The sequence below is a fragment of the Suricata suricatta genome, chromosome 1, assembly GCF_006229205.1.
Source record: "Suricata suricatta isolate VVHF042 chromosome 1, meerkat_22Aug2017_6uvM2_HiC, whole genome shotgun sequence".
NCBI classification, from domain to species: domain Eukaryota; kingdom Metazoa; phylum Chordata; class Mammalia; order Carnivora; family Herpestidae; genus Suricata; species Suricata suricatta.
The window spans coordinates 129,431,038-129,454,929 of record NC_043700.1 but is presented as its reverse complement, the minus strand read 5'-3'; the positions used below and the strand labels follow the sequence as shown (position 1 = coordinate 129,454,929).

The window sequence follows — 23,892 nt, the reverse complement described above, 5'->3', positions numbered from 1 at the left end:
CCTGCCTGCTCCAAAAGGCAAACCCTCGCCGAGACCAGCTGCCAGGACGGTGGCCATGGCAGAGCTGTGCAGGTGAGTGTGGCCTGTGGATAGTGAGGAGACTAGCCCAAGGGCGGAGTGTATGTTGATTCGGGGAAACAGTAGGGCGTGGCCTGTGGAAGCCTTCACAGCCTGCAGGGGCCCAGAGCGATCTCGTGCAGTCCAGGAAGAGGAGAGCTAGCACTTGGGACGTGTTTCTAACTCTGTAGCCAGATATTTTTTTATCTTTATTCATATAATTTTTAATTTTTTTTATAATTCATATCCAGCTTAGCACATGGTGCAACAGTGATTTCAGGAGTAGATTCCATAACGCCCCTTACCCATTTAGCCCATCCCCCTCCCACAACCCCTCCAGCAACCCTGTTTGTTCTCCACATTTAAGTGTCTCTTATGTTTTGTCCCCCTTTCTGTTTTTATGTTATTTCTGCTTCCCTTCCCTTATGTCCATCTGTTTTGTATCTTAAAGTCCTCATATGAGTGAAGTCATATGATATTTGTCTTTCTTTAATTTCGCTTAGCATGATACCCTCTACCATCCACGCAGTTGCAAATTGTAGCCAGATTTTCTATAGCTCCCAGCCCAGTCCACCCTCACCTAAGCTCCTACTACGTAGCTGTTCAGTCTACAAAGTTCTTTCACATGCCTTTCTGTTTACATCCTCACAATGATTCTGTAGCAGAAAAGTAGGGAAAGGGCTCTCTCCATTGAATAAATCTCCCAAAACATGACTGGTAATTCCACTATCTGAAGTTACAGTACCCCCATGGCCAAGCGGGAGATGGACATCCTGGCACTAGATCACATCTAGTGCCACTAGATGACAGCTACACTTTTTCCAATGCTGAGTTGTTTGAAGTCCATGATTTCAGAGGCTAATAATCTACTTCATCACCCCCTCCCCCACCCAAGCTTCTCCTTACCTATTAATACTACTTTTTCAGCTTTTATAGAGAAGAAATGAAAAGGAACTAAAATAACTCAGTTAAGTTTAAGCAGCTTTTTGAGAACAAAATCTGTGAACTTTAACTTATGTTCTCCTATTCCTATTTATCATAAATGACTGCAGTTTTGCCAACTAGGATTTGCACCACATTAACTTTCATCAACCAACTTAGGAAAATAAAATCAGAATATGCTGTACTTACCCTCTGTTAATTGGAATCAGCACTAATGAATGGGTTAAGATTCTAAGCAGTTTGGATCACCTGAGTGGCTCATTTGGTTAAGCATCAGGTCATGATCTCAGGGTTCATGAGTTCAAGCCCCACATTGAGCTCTGTGCTGACAGCTCAGAGCCTGGAGCCTGCTGTCTCCCTCTCTCTCTGACCCTCTCCCACTTATGCTATCTCTCTCCCTCTCTCAATAATCAACATTAAAATAAAAAAAAGATTCTAAGCATTTTTAAATATAGGGTGATCTGTAAATTATGTAGCCAGTCTAGAACAGATTATGTAGACTTTGGCAAGTCACATAGCCAGGCCTCAGCAGGACTACTGCCCTTTTAGACGCTGGAGCTTCTTCCTACATGCAAGAGGCGCTCTGCTTTAAGGCTTCCTCTAGGGAACAAGGGAGGGGATGCCACGCCAGGCCCCTGTGCTCAGCACAGATCCCCACTGGCTGGGCTCCTCCACCATTTATCCTGGCTTAGCCCACATTCTTTTAGAGCCCACACGTGGGAGAAGGCATTCAGAAAGCAACATTTTTTGCTCCAAGAACTGGTATATTTTTAAGAGGCATAACCCTTTTCTAGGCTCAGTTTTCTTATTTCTCATTTCTTTCACTACTGAAGATATCGCTCTGTTTACACTCTGTATGTTTATTATTGCAGTTTTAGAAAAACTGTGTAAAATGAAACAAAACCCAGGAATCAACAGATTTAAATTTTATCTATCCTGATGCAAATCATACATGCTAATCATATTTCCCTAAAAGTAGGGTACATTTGTATTCTCCCCTTCAACTCACTGCTGCTACAGCAGAGTAGAATCATGGCTGCTACTTCTGTTCAATGTAAACACTCCCGGTGGTTCAGTATTTGCAGCCTGAACAGTTCATGTTCCCGCCTCATTCATCAGGGCCTGCCTGCTTGTCAGCTGCGCTGTCACCACCACTGTCATCACCGTCATGCAATTCAGTGTTTATCACTGCCCACAATCCACATTCACAAATAACTGCCCACCCTACACCCCACTGTCCATGAGATGTATTTTAGGTTAATAGTGCTAAGTTCTGGGGAGAAAAAAACAATACAGAGCACGGGAGTACAAAGTGTAGGTAGCATTTGTTATGAAATTTTACAAGCAGTGGCTAAGAAAAGCATCTTTGAGAAGGTGACATTTAGGAAAAGACCTGCTGTGAAGGACTGCCAGGCAGAGAGAAGTACGCATGCAAAGGCCCTGGGGCAGAAGCCCGCTAGCCTGTGAGGGGCAGTGAAGAAGCCAGCGGAGCGAGAGAGAGGTGTGGGAAAGCAGTCTAAGATGGGGCCAGGTCATGAAGGGCTTAGCAGACGACAGGAGTTTTAGTTTGTACTGAGGGACCTGAGAAGATCCTGGAAGGTTCTGAGCAGAGGAATGACAAAACCTCATGTAGGTTTTAAGAAAATCACTCTGGCTGCCATGCTGAGAACATTCTGAAGACAGCAAGGGATGGAACTGTTAAGGACACTTAACCAATATGCCACTGCCCTATAAACCATGATCGACTAAGATAAAAAAGAAATCAACAGAAATTAAAACAGTCCCTGGTCACTGCCTGCCTGCTTATATTGGTCACCACGGCTACATAGAGAGACCGGATGCGGGAAATAAATGTCAGGACTGGTAACAACAGAAGTCCACATGGATGTAGTAGATAAAAAATTTTATTTACTTAAATTCTCCTAAAATATAAAAACCAGAATGGTTTCCTAAATTACAGCTTTTGACAGTGAGTAAAGGTCATTACAAGGAACAAGAAACCCAAACTTTCTACAGCAGCTTTTATTTTTCCCTAAAGTGAAGTCCATTTTCCTACATTCATTCATTTAGATGAGATACAAATCAGGTGTCTTTTAAAGTGCCCAAACTCATGCCATTCCTGTAACTGCAGATGGGAATTATAATGAGCAGAAGAATGCATCCATATCAGTACTCAAGGTCACCGAAATCTTCAAGAATTCCTGGTTTCTGAGGGGAAGATTTTCCTAGTAAATACCTACACTAAATCCAGGCAAACAGGGTCTACGTCTTCACCTCCTGGTTCTCAATGCTTTACCATACTGCAAGACTGTTTATCCAAATCTAAGTTTGTGGTAACAAGACCTGAGAGTGTTTTGTAAAAGTTGTTTTAAACATTCCTAGTTTATATGGAAACCAACTTGACAATAAACTATTTATAAAAAAAAAAACATTCTTAGATCCACTTCATTTGCTAATTTTTGATTCCATTATCTATGCTTTTCTCTGCTTCATCTGACTTCTTTTCTTTCCACAGATTCCCGAGGACAATCCCTAAGAAAACTATTAGTCCTAGTGTTCGGTTGGAGGTAAATTTATCCCAACAATCCTCAGGTCTGTGGATGTCTAGAGTGCAAATCTGTAAGAGAAGATCACGATGCTGCATTAGTATTCAATATAAACTTTCTGACGCCACAAGTAAACACATCAGCACAGAGAAGAAAACTGCACTTTGTTACGGGATCTTAAGCAATGGGAAGCCTTTAATGTGCCCCAAACTGTTTCCGAGTGTAGGAAAATCTACGGTATCTGTCACTGGGTATTATCTAAGCTCGGTCCTAAAACCTTCCACTTGAGGGATGCACGAATGCTTTGAGAGGCAACCCATACTATTTTTAGTTCTAACTAATTAGAAAGCTCTAAGTATTTACACTGATCTAAAATCTGCCTCCTACAATTCCTACCCTGCAGTTCTAGCTTTCTGCTTAGGAGCAATGGTTCTCCGCATGTGAACACGTCCCATTTGGGAAGGACAACTCTACTGGGCAGAGCTGTCTAGAGCATTGAAAGGTATTTAACATACCTGGCCCTCACTCACTAAATGACTGTGGGGACCTCTCCCCAGTTTATTTATGGGAACTGAAAGTACCCCCATGCACCTTCCCTTCCCCACATAGAGAAGGGGGTCTAGCAACCTAGACCTACGGTTAGTGACCTAGAACAAATACATTCCTTTTTCTCCATCGAAGTCCTGCAAATATATCAAAAAGGTGTCATGTCCCCCTCTTATCCATTCTTAGGCTTAACTATTAGCACCCCTCATTTTCCCAAATATTCTTTATTATATGGCCTCCCGAATTAAAATCATGATTTCCTTTTTTCCAAATACCAGATGTCTATGTCCATCTTCAAATACTGTGGCAAGGACTGGATAGAAGACCACAAATGCAATTTAGAATTGTAAGATAGGTTTAAATATTGCTTATAGTATTTGTAATTGTCCTTACAGTTTTTGCCTTTGTCCACTAATATCCAGGTGCTTAAATATGGCTAAACATCCATTATCCTGATTGGACAATCAATTGATGGTGACGACCCCCACAGTGCTGCGTTATGAGCAAAAGGGAATGCTAAGAAGTTCTGAGGAGGAAAATGGTGAAATCTAGAGAATTCTGGAGAAACACCAATTCCTACCTTTTACGATTTCATTGTGAGGAAAACCATGAAGGTGGCACAGCATCAGATTTACTTTATGGACATTAGATTTTGGTTTCCTTCATACGATGTTATGCAAGTCTTGTTTACACTGGTAAGTAACTTGTAATAATGTCTATAAAATAGATCATCTACCTCTGGGGAGCCTGGGTGGCTCAGTTGGTTAAACATCCAACTTCGACTCAGGTCATGATCTCACTGCTTGTGGGTTTGAGCCCCACGTCGGGCTCTGTGCTGACAGCTCAGAGCCTAAAGCCTGTTTCCGATTTCTCTCTGCTCTACCCCCGCTCACACTCTCTCTCTCTCAAACATGAATATTTTAAAAATTAAAAAATATATTTAAAATAAAATAGATCATCTACATAAAGGCTAACACCTTTTTGAATCCATTCAAAGAAAATGACAGTAATGCTGATATAAAAATAAAGTCTATTTAGAGGAGCCTGGGTGGCTCAGTTGGCTAAGCATCAAACGCTTACTTTCAGCTCAGGTCACGATCTCACAGTTCGTGAGTTCGAGCCCCACATCCAGCTCTGAGCTGATAGGGCAAAGCTGAGCTTGTTTGGGATTTTGTCTCCACTCCCCCCCTCCCACCTCTGCTCTCTGTCTCTCAAAATAAATAAGTAAATATTAAAAATTTAACAACAAAAAAAGTTCATTTACAAGCAATCTACTTCATTAAAATTATATTTGGTCCATTCATTTTACAAGTGTCAATAATACAGATCCAATATAAGCTTGAGGATGATGGCTGAACATCTTGAAATGACAGTTCCCCACTACAGAGGCCGAACTCTGACGTGTGCATTTCACGTCTTATCTGGCCTTGGTTGCTAATGCCAGTGGGACCCATCCCTGTGAATGATTATTTTGCTAACCATCACTGCCGTCCACATATTAAAAATACAGTTATCTTGATCAGTTTGCTTTCAGCGCACTTCAACTCAACCCACAACCGTCAGACACTGCTGAAATTTTCCCAGACATCAATCAGAAGTAATTCCAGAAAAATCAGGGGAAAAAAAAATAAATCTAGATTTAGTTTTAGATTATTTCTCTAAACTAATACAGTGGGCTTTTTTAGATGACATGTTGAGGCAGGGGAGAGGGTGGTTCAAGGTAACATAAGCCAAGTAGTTGTTTAAGAAGTACTTTGCTTGGTAAACACAGAAGTTGTTTCTGTTTAAATCACTTTTACAATTTATAACCCAAGGGGAAGTGAGGGGAAAAGGAAGAAGAAGGCCAAACCTGGTGTGCCAGATGGGCTCCCACAGCAGCCAGAGCAGCGTAGTAGGGTGTGGTCTGGGCACTGCTCACTCCCACCAGGCCCAGCGCCCCCAGCATGGCCACACTGAAGCCACTGAGCCACCGCTTGGTGTTTTCATGGAACCGCAGCGCCGTGGACTTGAGACCAATCAGAGCATCATCTCTTTTGTCCTAACATCAGAAAGTAATAATACATTGTCTGGTTTTTATTGACATACCATAAAATTCGCCATTTTGGTTATAATAACTATCAGCACTATCTAATTCCAGAAGAAATGGTCTTTGTTTCCCCCCCCCTCAGAAGAAACAGTCTTTCAAAGGACATACGCTGTGAAAGGCGACCTTAACTTAGAAACACAGGCTGATCAGTAATAAATGTGCGGGTCAAATCCAAGTAAAATGTCACTGCTAAAACCATCTTCTGGTTCTATTTCTACATGTCACTGTATTGCTTACAACCTATTAATGACTTTTAACTACACACGGACCACATTACAGTAAAACTCAAGTCTACCTGCTCACATAGCTCCTCCTTCCCTGAGTTCTCATGTCTCAACCACGTCTTGTGCATTTTAGTTTCAATCTTGCTAAAACCGCAGATGTAGAAAAACACTCCATTACCACCTGACCACATCCATTCACATTTCACCTCTAGTTCGGTTTATTCTTCACCTCTCCCACCAAATTCTTTAAGTAGAGGTCGATTCCAGTGATACACTCACATCTAGCTGCCTGACTTCCTCCAGCAGTTTTATTACTAATTTCCACATGCGGTTGTGATTATGGCTGTGGGATGTCAGAGGCTGCGTGCCCAACTGCGCACCCACCTGCAGGCAGAGAGCTAACTGACAGGCTATCTTTTGGGCGTCCAAATCCAAAGAACAATGAGCGCGGGATTAGTGTATGTTTTTCCCTTTGTACGAGAAGCACCTTCAGGGTGCAAACTGTGTCTCTCATGACACACAGCACAGAAGTGTCGATGAGTGTGTGGTGTTTCACTGAAGAAGTGAATCTAACTGGAGTACAAATATCCTCACCACTGGTTCCAGACATTACTGTGAAAAGTACAGGCATCTCTTCTGAACTGTCAGTCAGGTTTCATTTCAGGAAATCAGGCTGATGAGAGGTCTGGCAAACTTCATCATGATAACACAAGCTCAGTGGGGGGAGGGGCTAATGAAGGAACGCAGGATGAATTCCAGATTGGAATTTTAGAAGAACATTCCATCAAACCAGCACATATTCTTCAAGTAAATGACTGAGAATACAGTTGTATTTCAGCAAACTACTGAGAAGAAACTTCTTCAAAGTTCATAAATGTAAAAGGAAAATTAAGAACATAAATTGAGAAAGCAAAAGTGGGTCTTTTTAAATTAACCTCATGAAAAAGGCAGTACAAAAGCTATAAAAATGTTTATATTCTTTAAGTTATACACCCCTAAAAATTTAACCCCAAAACTCATAAAGATATTAATGATTAGAACAACATTATTTATAATTGCAAAAACTCAGAACTTAAATGGCCAAAATAGACAAATTGTTAACTTAAAAAGATTTATGGCATATTAAACCGATGGACTATTATTATGCAGCCTGAAAGTGGTAATGACAAAACACAGGTGAAAGTAGGGGAACGTGTTTACTACCTACACGGCTATGCAAAAGGCATGTCTGGTAGAGGCCTCCTCAGAAGGGAGACCGCAGCAGTTAGAAGCACATACTGTGAGCTCTGCCTGGCTCTGAATCTCAGCTCGGCCACCCGCTAACTGTGACAGACACGGTGCTTCTCCACATGTTTCCTCATTTGTAAAATGAGGATAATAAAAGTACCTTCCCTCCCAGGTGATTATGAGGGTTAAATTACTACTCGTAAGGTTTTTTTAAAAACTGTGCCTGGAATACAGTACATACAATCTAAACGCTTGTAAATTAAAGAGTTGATCTCTTTGGTAAACATACATATACGTTAAACAAAAATATTTCATTGGTGCCAAAGAAGTGTGAATGATTTTTCTTTTCAGAAAAGATACTTGCCCTTTAATGTGGTTCATAAAGTTCTTAAGTGGCAATAATAACTAAACCAAAGTTAAGAAAACAGGTATTTTTACCTGGTGAGCGTAGATAGTATCATAAATTAGCGTCCACATAATTCCAGAAAAATAAAGAGGCAGACAAATTGATGGATCGCAGGAGCCCTTGATAGCAGACCATCCAAGTAATGCTCCCCAATTAAAAGTCAACCCTACAATTGGTGAGACAGAGAGAGAGGGCAAGTCTAAATACACTTCAGACTCCCAAGGGGCGGGGGGGGGGGGCATTGGCACACATTAAGTGATTCTATGCATTAGGCTCTGTGCACTGATCACTACTATGTCTCTTCCTGAAATTGTCTCAGCTCTCTGTGGTGGTGACTAGCTACTCTGCACAAAACAGGAAAGAGGCTCAGAGAAATTAATGGACAAGTCAAGTAACACGGGTAATAGAAAAAATAATATCACTCTATTAGGTTTCATGAGGACATTTACCCTACTGAGCACAGTGCCTGGCAGTCAATGAACAGTAGAAGCTGGGGGTTTCAACTAGACCTACCTGAGTCAAAACCTTGTTTTCTGTCCTTGATCACTACTTCCCCCATAAGCTACAAAATCAAGAGTACGGACGGGAACCCTTCCTCATTCTGTAAGCCCACCCTCTCTGAGGGCTGTAAACAAACATGGACATGCGGACAACTCTCAAATCTCTATGTGCTCTCTGATCAGCTCTACACTTCAGACTAGATCCGGAACTATCTGCTCGACATCTCTACCTTCAAGTCCCTCAGGGGCCTCATATTCAGTGAGTCCCAAGGGTCTTTTTGCAGAAAATCCCTGTTCTTCTTTTATTCACTGAAAAAAATAGTTCAAACAACTAGAATAATTTTAGGAATATTCTAGTTTATTCTATAGTATGTATTTTTTGTAATAGATTTTGATTAACCTACCTGTCTTTTGTTTGCTCTACCAACAAATATTTATTGAATGCCTGTGAGGTGCCAAGTGCTCTGGAGATGCGAGGTCATCCACATAAGATAACAGCAGGGAGGCTTTATCTGTTATGCACGTGTAATTTATAACTGGGGAGACAGAGGCACCGCCAGCATCTTCTGGTTGAGTTACTGCTGGTGAAATGGGTACGTGCCACCCCGGAGTGTTGTGGGAGCCAGAGGCGAGCCTGGCCAACGTTCTCTGGGAGGTCTAGGGAAGGCTTCACAGAGGGGCTGTGGAAGCTGCCACACACTAACCCTTCCTGACTGACTGCTTTCTACCCTGGCCCCCACATTCTCAGGGCATCTAGGTTGGTCACCTACAGAGAAGGGTATGCTCAAATCTATTAATTTTTTTCTTCATGACATACCTAGATTTTTTAAAAAAGCATTTCAGGAGATAATAATGATGATAATCTTAATAAATAGATAAGATTTTTTTTGCCAATAAAAATGGCTAATTGCCCTTCCTTAAAATCTATTCTTGGTTTAGAAAATTTCATGACTGACCTGACATTTTATCACCTCCACATTACACACACACACACACACACACACACACACACACACACACAGAATTTTGAGGGTATCCAAGGAAATACTTGTAGTTATTTCGAGCTCACCCAAGGCTAACTGAGGCCAGTATGTAATTCTTTTCATTAGCGGGTAGGTGATGACAAGAAGCAGGGATGCTGCTCCCAGAGCTATACTGAAATCAAGAAAAAACATTAAAGATTAATGTCACCATCTCATAGAAATCACTAAATAAGGCAACAGTAATGATCCTAATTGGAAAATGATTGATCTAAAATTATACTTTTTGTTACATAAAATTATTTTCCTGGATCTTGAGTAAGATAAAAGATGATTAGAAGATATTTCAAGTATCACAAAACAACCAAACAAAATAATAATACATAAAGCACTTTCATATATTAGGTGCTACTCTGACTGCTTTATATATGTTAACTCATTATAACCTTCACCACAAACCTAAGAGGCAGACGTGTTATTCTACTTGCTTTTTGCAGATGAGGAAACTAAAGCACCAAGAGACGAGCACTTTCTTGACTGTCACAGAGCCCGTTGGCAGCAGGGCCAGGAGTCAGACCCAGGCGGGATGGCCCCAGAGTCCAACTTAATACGCGCTGAACGCCCCTGCCCCTCTAAGTGCCGTTTTAGATTACTGGAGCCATCCAAACAGAACCTGAGTCAACACAGCCCTAAGTGCACGATGGGTGCTACTCCTCAGAAGAGGACAAGGTCACAAAGCACCTATAAAAGGGTGACAGCATAAGATGTTCTTAGGTCCCAGCTCACCCAACACTGTCTTCCCAGGACAGACCTTCCAAAAGCACTTTCATGTGATACTATCAGAACAAAGTACACAATTAGGTCTAGTTTCTATAAAGTGACACTTTTTTTGGTCTTTTTTCCCTCATTTAAGTACTTTCTAAGCAGCCATCTGATGCCCAAAAGCTTAATGCTATCTCTGTTTAAGAGACACAGAAATGAATCCTTCCATTTTTTCCCTTTGTCATTGATAAGGAACATGACTCTGGGAAAGACCCAGTTAATCTTTTTGCAAAATGAGTATAATTACTTCCACCTGCTTTAGAGACACTGTCAGGATAAATAAAATTACACATAAGGGTATAAAGACACATCCATGTATGCATCTGGAAAAGCTATGAAAGTGCCGTGTGTTCCCCAGGGAACATGCAAGGAAAGTATAATGTGGTTCTGAATAAATTACATGCTGATCTTCCAATTCCTTTGGCTGAAAACATTCTTGATTTTATAACATGGGGTGACTTATTTATACTTGCTAACTACAGATGTTCAATAGGTAACCAATAAACAATTCTGTGATAAAGATATTTCTATTTTATTTATTCCTACTTTCTCCACTTCCTAAAGAGAGAGTTTTTACACGATTCTGAAAGAGACATTCACTATACCTGTAGTAATTCAGACACAGAAGAACGCCCAGTGCCAAGGTCAGCTGTCCCCCGAGGAAAATGAAGGACTGGAAAGTTGAGATGTCTCCAGCAGCTATTGGACGATTTGCTGTTCTTATAACCTTAATACATAAAAACAGATTCCTGAGCCTCATGTAATGGTTCGATCATGGATTTAAACATGCAATCAAAAGAGTATGGCCCATGGCAGGCACTAAGGCAAAAATGTGAATGAAGAGTGAAATCAGCATTGGTAACACTGCCAAAAACCAAAACTTCATATTGAAAACGACCCTGAAAAATATAAAAAATCCCCACCACTCACTCCACTTCCTTTCTCCCATTTCTGTCTCCAAAAAGACAAAACAAACCAGCTTCCTTATCTGGCTATTTAGCTACCCAGCTAATTACGAAGTATATGCCTAATTTCCACAGAGCAAAGAGAGACGATAATAATGATAATCTCAGAAAAGAGGAAATTGCAGTGAATGTTTTGATTACAGGAAGCACTGCAATTAGAAATCATATGTAAATACAGAAAGAAGACAGATCATCTGGGTTTGAAAGTGGGAGTGCTTTTGCCAGTTATTTAAGAATGAGTCTATAATCTAATATTAATTGTACCCAAGTGTAAAGGGCAGACTCAGTGTTAGAATATGAACAGGCAGCTATTATGTGGAGAAAAAATATACACTAATTCTTCTTTTCCTGTCTGGAGATCATGAAATGTGATTATTCTACACTGAACCATTAAAAAAAAAAAAAAGCATAACCAAAGTTCTCATCATTGTTAGAAGAACTCAAAGATCTGAGATCCTAGAGCTCAGCATTCTAACACCATCTACTGGCTGTGTGAATTTTGGCAAATTACTTAACCTCCCTTGGACTAGAAAGAGAAAGGGAGAAGAAGAGAAAGAAGTACTAAGAATGCCTAACTCATAGAGTAAATGCAATGTCTAAAGCATGTAAGTATGCATAAATATTAACTACTATTAACATATCTTTGTTTTGATTGTGATTTATGTCAAGGGTTAGCAAACTATGGCCTGTGGGCCAAATCCAGCCTACTGCCTATTTTTGGATGGCCCATGAGTAAAATGAATGGATTTTATTTTTTTAGACAGTTGAAAATAAGTTAAAAAAAAAAAGAGTAATATATATTTTTTTTTTAATTTTTTTTATTGCTTTTTATTTTATTTTTGAGAGACAGAGAGAGACAGCTGGAGCAGAGGAAGGTCAGAGAGAGAGGGAGACACAGAATCCGAAACAGACTCCAGGCTCTGAGCTACCTGTCAGCACAGAGCCCGACGCGGGGCTCGAACCCACGAACCGTGAGATCTGACCTGAGCCGAAGCCGGATGCTTAACTGACTGAGCCACCCAGGTGCCCCAAGAGTAATATATTATGATACATGAAAATAATATGAAATTAAAATTTCAGCATCCGTAAATAAAATTCTATTGAAATGAAGATTTACCCATTTGTTAACATTTTATATATGTGCGTTCGTGCTCTAACAGAATCAAGTACTTACAACAACGATGGTATGGCCCACAAAGTTGAAAACATTTACTATCTGGTCCTTCACAGAAAAAAATTTGCTGACCCAATTTACAACATGTCTCATTGTGCAATTCAATAAATAGTTTGTCAAAAGCTACAATGACTCACCTTGGCTAGAGTGCCAAAATTGGATCTTTTATCTTTGATTTGGTCCCTAGAGTCTTAGTTGGAAATATATTTATGTCTTACATTTGTTGTAGGATATTATGATTATTTCAGCCAGTACATGAATGCTCATAATGTGCCACTATTCTCATAACTATGTATACATCACACCACTGAATCTTCACAACCCTGGCTTTTAGACACTCACAAGTTCTTGCCATTTCTGTGTGAGAAACTGAGGCAGAGAAATTTGGTACCTTTCTGAGGTCACAGATGGTTAGTAGCACAGTGTGTCCAGTCTCACTGACCACACGACTAACCATTGTCCCTTCAGTAGTGATAATTACCTAGCTAAATTTGAAAGTTGAAAATAAACAAGCACTCCATCAAATGACTAAAAATGATATAATACGAAGATCAGAACATATTCTATGTGGTTTTTAGGAAACCAGATTGCTCATAGCTTATAAAACTAAATCATTAATGCTTATGCAATAAGATTATTTCAATGTTTATGGATCTAATGTTTATCACGTGGTTGGCAGATTACATAACACATTAGCCCTATACCCGAATAACAATTCAACTTATCATTTAATATACTAGCAATTTACTTATTATCTAATGGACTAAGTACACCCTAAGCCACAAACATATCTTTATTGACGCAGAGCCTTTAAGATATGGTGAGATAAGCATGACAATGCGGCCAACCTTTTTACCTCATCCTTAAACATGCAAAACTCTATTGTGTTTCTTTAGGCTAATAATGAACTATCTGAAAGAGAAATTAAGAAAACAATCCCAGTAAAGAATTGCAGTAAAGAATAAAAGACAGATTTTACCTAAAGACAGATTTATCCAAGGAGGTGAGAGACCTATATATTGAAAACTACTACACATTAATGAATGAAATTAAAGAAGACATAAAAAGTGGAAAGATGTCCCATGCTCGTGTACTGGAAGAATTCGTATTGTTAAAATGTTCATACTATTCAAAACAATCTACAGATTCATGCAATCCCTATCAAAATTCCAGTGGCATTTTTCACAGAAATAGAACAATCCTAATATTTGTAGGGAACCATGAAAGACCCCAAATTGCCAAAGGAATTTTGAGAAAGAACAAAGCGGGAGGCATCACACTTCCTGATTTCAAACTATACTACAAAGTTACAGTAATTAAGACAGTATGATTCTGGCATAAAAACAGATCAATGAAATACAACAGAGAGTCCAGAATTAAACCCACACATATAGGGTCAAGTGATTTATGACAGAGGAGTTAAGACTGCATATTTCCTATATAATGGGGAAAGAATAGTCTTTTTGATAAATGGTGCTGGGAAAACTGGACAGCTGCAGGCAAAACTAAGAAATCTGGACTCTTATCTCACAGCATACACAAAACTAACTCAAAATAGTTTAAAGACTTGCACATAAGACCTGAAACCATAAAACTCCTAGAAGAAAATGTAGCAATAAGCTTGGCAATGATTTTTTGGCAATGATTTTTTGGATCTGAGACCAAAAGCAAAAATAAACAAGTGGGGTAACATCAAACTAAGAAGCTTCTTCACAGCAAAGGAAACCACCAACAAAGTGAAAATCAACCTACTGAATGGGGGAAAATGTTCACAAATCATGTGCCTGATAAGGGGTAATATCCACAAACATATACAGAACTCATATAACTCAATAGTAAAAAAACAAAAACTAAACTAAAAAAAAAATCCAAATAAAAAATGGGCAGAAGATCTGGATAGACATAGATGGACAGCCAACAGGCACATGAAAAGATGCTCAACATCATTAACCAGCAGAGAAATGCAAATAAAACCACAAGGAGATATCACCTCACACCCAGTAACTAAGAGACAAAGAGACAAGAAATGACCTGTATCGACAAGGATGTGGGGAAAAGAAAACTCCTGTGCACTGTTGGGGGGGACGTACTGATGCAGCCCCTGTGGGAAACAGTATGAAGGCTCCTCAAAAGATTAAAAATAGAACTGCCCTGCCATCCGGAATTTCACTTCTGGGTATGTATCCAAGGAAAACAAATACATTAATTCAAAAAGATATGCATCCCCATGTTCACTGCAGTATTATTTACAATAGTTAAAATATGGAAACAATCTAAGTGTCTATTGATGGGTGAATGGATTAAAAAAATGTGGTACACACACATATACACAAAATGGAATACTATTCAGCCATTTAAAAAATCCTGCCATTTTGCATCTCAAGGTCTTTATACTCAGTGAAATAAGTCAAACAGAAAGACAAATGGTGTATGATCTCTCTTACATGTGGAATCTAAAACAAACAAGACAAAAACTCAAGGTCACAGAAAGAGAGAACAGGTTGGTGGGGGGCATGGGAGAAATGGGTGAACTGGTTTTTTTTTTTCCTCCAGTTTAAATAAATTGAACAATTTTTTAGAGAGGAAATTGGATTACAAAGGAGAGATACAGATAACATTTTAAGTCATGTTAGCAAAATCTCTTCAACAGTTATAAAACAATCATTTAAGAGCTTTGATATATGTCTATATAGTATCTGGACTTGGAGCCCCTGGGTGGCCCCGTCAGTTAAGCATCCAAATTCGGTTCAGATCATGACGTCACAGTTCATGAGTTCCAGCCCCATGCTGGACTCTGTGCTGACAGCTCAGGGCCTGGAGCCTGCTTCGGATTCTGTGTGTGTGTCTCTCTCTCTCAAAAATAAACAATAAATTAAAAAAAATTAAATAGATTCTGGACTCTTTTAATCAGAAAAAAATGTTATGCAGGAAATATACCTCATCAATAACCTTTTACCTAAGGAAACTAAAATGGTTATTTCCCTAAAGGGAAACTAAAATGGTTATATTTTGTTAATTAAATGTTGGTTTGAATATTTTTTTAATTAACCTTTTCTTTTGAGATAATTGTAGATTTATATAAAGTTTTTAAAAACATCTCTGCATTTTGGGGTGCCTAGATAACTCAGTTGTCTAAGCACCTGACTCTTGATTTTGGCTCAGGTCATGATCTCGTGGTCATGAGATCCAGCCCTGCATTGGGCATGGAGCCTGCTTCAGATTCTCCCTCTCTCTCTCTGTCTCTCCCCTGTGCTCTCCCCCTAAAAAACAAAACACCCACCCAAATCTCTACATTTTAAAAATATAGATTCCATATATCCTTTATCCTGTTTAGCCCAAGAGTAACTCACATTTGCAAAACTCTGTATTACAATAAAAGATTACAGCCAGGGCTCTGACAGTAGCTGCTCTTAACATGTCCAAAACCTATCTTGAAGGGATACATACCAGAATCCACAATCCTATGGTTATGCAGAAAGAAGAACTGCCAGGGTGTAAGAACCCCAAATCAACACAGTGTGCATCTCCTGGCACGGACTAACCTACCCCAGTTGGGCCAGTGGGCCAGAGATGTGTTTGTGAGGCAGTATCCCCTGGCCATACACAAACCACAACACTGTTGTTATGCTTTCTACTTCCTCTCACAGCCACGCCTCTGTATCTACTGTTCCCTCAGGGCAGAGTGACCTTCGCCCTCCAGCCCACCCTTTATTGCCATCTTATTCTGACACAGTTCAAAGGTCACCCCCTGGAAAGTTCTCTCTGCTCCTTAGGCTGAGGTAGGTGGTCTTCTGTAAGTTCCCTTGTGGACACCACTCTCACGATAGTGCTGCTTTAGTGTAACCATGAAATTGTGAGGTCAGGAATATTGTCTTTCATCCATGCACTCCTAAAACCTGTCATTGTGTCTCACACACAGCAAGTATTCAAAACACTTTTTTAAAATTAAAAAATACATTGTGATACTGTTCTTACAAACTAAAAATCATTACAGGTGTGCCCTGCTGCAGGAAAATTCAGACAAGTATGAAAGGCAAACTTGGGAGGATTATTCACTTTATATAAAGGTATAGAAAAGCATTCACTTTATATAATTCACTATGGCTTTATTATCTTTTAATGTTTACTTAAGGGAGAGAGCATGCACATGTGCATGGAAGGGCAGAGAGACAGGGAGAGAGAATCCCAAGCAGGCTCTGAGTTGTCAGAGCAGAGCCAGAGGTGGGGATCGATCTCACGAATTGAGAGATCATGACCTGAGCTGAAATCAAGACCAGGATGTTTAACTGACTGAACGGCCCAGGTGCCCCCACTACCATGGCTTTCTTCTAAATTGAACGTTTACTTGATTATTTACTCAAACATTTAATGAATGAGCTTGTATTTGTTATGGCACAATTGCTAGGGTAAAAGGCAAACGAGATGGAAGATTCCCTTGAGAAAATAACAGTGTGTTGAGGAAGAAAGAAATAACTATGCACGTGCATTAGGATATGCACAGAGAAATATAATCCAGAGAAATATAATACATCAAATTGTTAGATGAAGGTTCTCTGGGCGGTTGTGAGAGGAGATAAGGAACACTTGCACTTTCTACACTTTCTATTTCTGTACTGTCTGAATTTTTCAGATTAAACATGTACTGTTTTTCTAAGGAGAAAAATAATAAAATTTCATTTTTTTAAAGAAATAAGCATAGTAAATGCTAACAGGGGCTTCCTTGGCTTGTTTAAATTAAGATTTGATACTGCCATTTGCAACAACATGGATAGAACTGGAGGGTATTTTGCTAAATGAAATGAGTCAGTCAGAGGATAGATATCATAGGTTTTCACTCTTATGTGAAACTTGAGAAACTTAACAGAGGACCATGGGGGAAGGGAAGGGGAAAAAATAGTTAAAAACAGAGAAGGAGGGAGGCAAACCATAAGAGACTCTCAAATACAGAGAACAAACTGAGGGTGGATGGGAGCGGGGGCGGGGGGGGGGGGGGAGAGGAGAAAATGGGAGATGGGCACTGAGGAGGGCACCTGCTGGGATGAGCACTGGGTGTTGTATGTAAGCCAATTTGACAATACTTACATTACAAATAAAAAAATATTTGATGTACAGAAAAAGTTACAATTCTAATATATATAATTATTTTTAAATGCTTATTTTTGATAGAAAGTAAGAGAGACAGAGTGAGGGCAGGGGAGGGGGAGAGAGGGAGACACAGAATCTGAAGCAGGCTCCAGGCTCTGAGCTCTCAGACAGAGCCAAATACGGGGCTCAAAGTCACAGGCGGTAAGATCATGACCTGAGCCGAAGTCAGTCGCTTACCCAGCCAAGCCACCCGGGCACCCCTGTAGTTGATGACCACGGCCTCTTGTATCCCACATTTTCTTTTATGGTTTACTTTTAATTTTGCCATCCTTGAGTAAATATTTTTTTTGAGTTTATTTATTTTGAGTGAGAGAGAGAGAGAGTGTGTAGGGGAGGGGCAGAGAGAGAAAGGGAGAGAATCCCAAGTAGGCTCCACGCTGTCCGTGCAGAGCCTGAAGATCTCACTACTGTGAGATCATGACCTGAGCCAAAATCAAGAGTCAGGCACTTAAGTAACTAAGCCATCCAGGTGTCCAGATACTGTTTATCTATTTTGCGGGGAGAGAGAGAGGGAGACACACAATCCAAAGCAGGCTCCAGGCTCCGAGTTATCAGAGCAGGACCCAAAGCTGGGCTCAAACCCGCGAACCGAGAACTCATGACCTGAGCCAAAGTTGGAAGCTTAAACTACTGAGCCACTTAGGTGCCCACGACTCTAATATGTATCTTAAAGGAAAGAACGATGGTTCTTTTGGATACCCAAAGGTTCAGGATGAACTTTTCACTTTGCGCCTCATGTCCTTACCTTGGCCTTCTAAATTCTAATTCATTTTGTAAAAATGAAGTACACATCACACCTGGCCACTCGCGTCGAGGAAGCAAGTACACCGCACTTTGCCACACCTGCCATTCAACTGAAAAGTGGCACCTGTTAGGCTGGTACACTGAAGTACACTAAAAAACATTTGCTTTCTGTGGCTTTCAAAGGTGATGCTGCCAGGTTACTCTGCAGAATTGAGAGGAGCCTCCCTATTCCTTTCCAGGAAGAAACTACCTTTTTATCATAGTCCCGGTCCCACATGTCATTAATAGTACAGCCTGCTCCGCGCATCAGAACGGCTCCAGTGCCAAAGAGGGACAACATGTACCAATCTGGAAAACAACCTGGGTCAGCTGCTAACCCAATGCTCCAAGTACATGGCAGGTACAGCAGCCAGGTTCCTAAGCAAAGATAAAAAGACAAAAAAAGGTACACATTCAAGTTAGTTATCTGTCTTCATTAATTTAAACACCACATCCCAAAGAAGTAAAGAATCCAAGTCAAAAACACATGACAAAACTGGGAAAATAAATTTAAGACTCATATCACAAAGGAATCTTCGGCCCCATTATGTAGTGTTCCTAGAAACTAGAAAGAGATCAATAGTACAATGGAAGAACAAAGAAAATAAAGTTCACAGAAAAAGAACGACAAATGACTCTTCTTCATGTGAAAGATCAGCTTTGAGAAATACACGTCAAAATTACATTGAGAGAACAGTTCTCACGTGTCAGATGACAAAACCCAAAGTCTGACAATACACCCCAAAGCGTCTGATACGCATTTCTCATGAAGTTGCCAAGTGGTCCAACCATATGGAGGATAATTAAAAAATGTTCACCCTGTGTGTGCTCACCCCCACTCACCAAATACATAAATTTGAATGTCAGGAGGTTCATAGACCACGTTGGGGGGATACATTAGGAACAGATAATAATATTTGTCTCTGCGGAGGAGAAATGGGTGGCTGGGACACAGAGGAGGAAGACTTAGTTTTCCCTCTATAGCGTTGGCCTTTCTGAATTTTGTATCATAGGCGTGCCTTACCTGCTAAAAAAATGTTAGTAAAACTTTCTTCACTGTTGTTAGTACAATAAAATAAAATAGGTTTGAGGGAGGAAGCTCATTAGCCTACTGCTTTTTTTTTTTTTTTAATATTTTGCACCTACATACACAGATGGGATTAGTTCTTGGTAAGCAGCCCATAGGCTAGATGAAATTAAGCTAAATGGAATAGACTGTACAGACAGGAGACTTCACATGTGAACTTTGATATTCTACTTTCAAAAGAAAGGCTTTCAACAAATGTTTGGACATGGTGCCTATTAAGACAAATCCTGAGCTTTCCTTCCCAATTTAGCCATGTAAGAGAAAAAGGGGATGTGGCTAAATAAAGGTGAGATCCTCTACAAAAATGGCCAAATGCCAAAGTGCCTATAATCATATTTATGCTTCATAAGTTTAAGCTCTTTTCATTTACAAATGTTTATAAAGCACATACCAGAGCTGAGAATACAAGAGTGACTAAGAGAGGGAGGCTTTCTGCCTTCACACAGCTTATAAATGAAAAGGAAGAAACACAATTAAACAGGGTCCTCTAAAAGCATAAAACAGTGCCACCCAAGTCACTAGGGGAGGGACTAGGGAGGACACAGAAGAAAAGGTAAGGAGAGGCTGAAAACAATAAAGGGCCAGTCCAGACTCAAATTCAGGTTCAGGTTGTGTCCGTATTCGGTGTGTCCCTTATAAACCAATAGCAACAACAGCTCACATTTACGGAAGGTTCATGAAATACTAGCCACTGTTTTAAATGCTTTTATTCACACCAACTCATTTAACCCTCAACCACACTCTTACAGAGTAAACTCTACTACTGTTCCTATTTTACAGATGAGGACACAAAGGCACAGACAGGTTACAGGAACCAACAGGTTTAACTACTTCTTTTTCCTGGACCTACCAGTATAGCTCAGGGGGCAGGGTTACTCTGAAATAAAAGAACATTTAAATGTTCTTGAAAGGCATTATTTTCCTGATGCAATTAGAATGAGTCTATTTAAAAAGAAATCTGGAGGGGTGCCTGGGTGGCCCAGTCAGTAGAGCAATTGACTTTGCTCAGGTTATGATCTCGTGGTTTCTGAGTTCAAGCCCTCTTAGGGCTTTGTGCTAACAGCTAAGAGCCTGGAACAGGCTTCCCATTCAGTGTCTCCCCGGCTCTCTGCCCCCTCCCCACTCATGCTCTGTCTTTCAATAATAAATAAACATTGAAAAATTCAAAAAGAATAAAAGGAATTCTGGAGAGAAAAGATGTGTAATCACCTACAGATTTTGTGTCTGGAATGAGACTTCCTTCACCATTAGTCTATATTTTAGGCACTACAGGGACTGACCTATAGGAACCCGTCGGGCACCCCTATGGACGACGGGGGCTTCCTATAATGCAGGGGAAGGTCAGACATTCGGTTTGATGTCTGCCACAAGTAAATGGAGTGATGCCGGACACTAAAGTTTACTAAATTTTAAGGTTTAGTCTTCCTCGTGTACAAATAAGGGGAAAGAGTATCTACCTCTCAGAGTTGTTAGGAGAAAACGATACTAGTGATGACGAATATAAAGAGAGTAATAGCAAATATACAGCTGTTGCTATGTGCGGTCATGGAACACTTGATGCTCACAACAGACCTGAGATAGCCACTATTTTTATTATACCCACTTAACAAACACAAAAATTGAAGCCCGGGAAAAGTAATTTGCCGGAGATCACAAGGCAAAAGGTGGCAGAGTGGAAATGTAGACTTAGGTTTGTAGACTTAGGTCTGGCTCTAGTCTGTCGAAGGTCGATGCTGTACCCAATATACCTAAATCTCTGCAAACACTTAAGTTCTTATTGCTCCTTTGTGCTCTTGATTCTCAGCAACAGCTCTTTCCTTTCGTCCCTCTTACACTGTCATTATTCTCCCTCCTATGAAGATGGATGCAGAGGTGACAGGACCCAAAGAGAAAGAGAGGTCTTTGTAGAAGAAGGAAAAAGTCTTTGGGAGATAAAATAAAACGAGCAAGTTTTGAGAAGTAATGGGCAGACCAAAAAGCCTGTGTAAACTGATTATAAAAACTTTACTAAATTACATATTATCTTCAAGACAACATAATTACCCATACATGCAGTAAAACAAAAATTACACCACTAATTTAGGGTAAAGAGTGCCACCTGGTGAAACTTCCCAAAATACTATAGTTTGTGACACATTTGAAAGCTGCAATCCATTCTGAGAAACAATGAAACCCACTTTGGTGTATAAAAACAAACCAACTATAACAAAGTAAAACAATGAACATAAAATTTACCTCACAAAAGAATAATTTAAATACAGAAATATCAAACTTACAAATCCTACTGTCAGTTTATTGGTCCTGGCATATAGTAGGGACTCAAAATATGTCTCTTGTATAAACTGCAACACACTACTATTAGTAAATTACCTAAAGAAAACTCTACACTTATCACATTATTTAGAACTAAAGCACGCAAGCTGGTATCTTCTTAACATACATAACTATTAACCTAGTCTTCTCCAATTCCCACTTCTCAAGTATTAACGCCAAACACTTCTTGAGCACTTACTATGTCAGTCATTGTTCTAAGGAATTGACATACACATATATAAAATGATTCTCATGACAACCTTATAAAGTCAGTATTATCAGTATCTTCATTTTACAGATGAAAAATGAAGGTCTTTTATGCCTTGTATCTGGCCCCCAAATGCAAGGGGTCATGATGGCAGGACTGTCACTATTATTTACTTTTATACTTTAATAGCTAATTGTTATAATTCTTAGTGCTCTAATCCTAAATAAGTACTGCATAAACCTAGAATACCACAAGCAAGACCTACATTTGGATCTTGGCTAGGCAGAGGTGGAGTGAATGTATCTAGGCATCTGAATGCATTTCCATGCATTGCGCTGGCAAATGCTATCATCCAGATTACCTGGAGTTTAAGGTCCGTCCCTCCCTACCCACTGTCCATTCTTCTTTGGTTCAGCTCTTATCCAGCCTTGCCTCCCAGTATTTTCTACGCCCACTGTCATTCCAGATCATCTCATATTCTTGATGTTCCAATTCTCCACCCTTGAGTCTTTGCAAAAACATTTCCCCAACCATGAAGATCTCTTATCTTCTCTGCAAAATCTACCTGTCCTTTGAGATACAATTTGCCTTTTGACACTTTCTAACAATGGAGATCCACAGTAATTACTCCTTTTCCTGCAGCACTTGGCCATCTGTAACACTAACATTTGATCTCCTACTTTCCCAGCTCACCCAATAATTTGCCTTTTTCCACCAAGACTAGGAGTTCTTGAAAGCGGGGAGTTTCCATAGCTCTTTCTGTACCTGAGGCTAGGTAATATGGTAGAAATTCGTTTGATACAACTACCAAGCTATGTAGGAGGCACCAGATAGAAATGGCCTATTTTTATTAACGTGTTTTTTTTTTTGTTTGTTTATTTTTGAGAGGCAGAGAGAGACAGCGCAAGCAGGGGAGGGTCATAGAGAGAGGGAGACACAGAATCTGAAGCCGGCTCCAGGCTCTGAGCTAGCTGTCAGCACAGAGCCCGAGGTGGGGCTCGAACCCACGAACCATGAGATCATGACCTGAGCTGAAGCCGGGCGCTTAACCGACTGAGCCACCCGGGTGCCCCAGAAATGGCCCATTTTTGCGTAGCTTAGATTGTACTGGAGATTCAACCAACCCATAAATGCATCCGGTTAGTTAGTGGTTAGTAATGTGAAGAAAAATGGAGGGTACAGGTATAAAGAGTAAGGTGACAGGTGTTAAATAGGAAGGTCACGGAAATCTTCGGAGGCGATAGTTAGCTGATAGGCGGTCCGTAAGTGGTATACTTGCTGCATTCAACTGAATTAAATCTTTTGTGTTACGGGTGGTGTAGGACAAAGCTAGAGCTCAGCATCAAAACTAAGTTCACCTGGTCCGGCTCTGGTTCCTTCAGTCATTAGAGTTCTAGTTCTTTGCTCTGGGAGCCTTACAGAATTACAGGAAGGATCAAATATAATGAATGTGGACGTGTTTCGATACTGTAAATCTGTGCAAATAAAGGGTCACAAGAACTGAGCTCGCGCTCGATTCACTGTTTACACAAGGTCCGTGGAATGAACCAACTTTGTGCCCGCCCGGAGCACTTAGGACTCAGGCGGATGTGAAAGCCCGCGAGCCACTGCGGAGATCGCCGCTCCGGGTGTCCCGAGAGCACCGGGCAGCTGGCGGGCAAGCCCCAGCTCCCCGGCTTCTCCTCCGGTACTCCCGCATCCCCCACCCCGGCCCCGTGCGTCCGCTCGCACTCACCAATAGGCTTGTCCAAACGCATGAGGCGCAAGTAGGGCTGCAGAGGGCGGGGCGCCGAGTTCACGACCGCAGCGGCCGACAGACTGAGCCGACGCCTGCGCGGTCCCGGCCCGGCGGAAGGCCGCCAGTGCCCGGCGCGGGGCGTG

At 40.6% G+C, this 23,892-nt stretch overlaps 1 protein-coding gene across 1 annotated transcript; it reads right to left on the bottom strand.

The window, feature by feature from the left end:
- Positions 1-2,885: 2,885 nt before the first annotated feature.
- COQ2 (coenzyme Q2, polyprenyltransferase) lies at positions 2,886-23,891 on the bottom strand (the record flags this gene model as incomplete). Its single annotated transcript, XM_029951609.1, has 7 exons — positions 2,886-3,616; positions 5,941-6,129; positions 8,067-8,200; positions 9,604-9,689; positions 10,942-11,063; positions 18,615-18,781; positions 23,747-23,891. Coding segments are annotated over 7 exons (1,008 nt in total), but the record flags the coding sequence as incomplete, so codon positions are not given.
- Position 23,892: the final 1 nt, after the last annotated feature.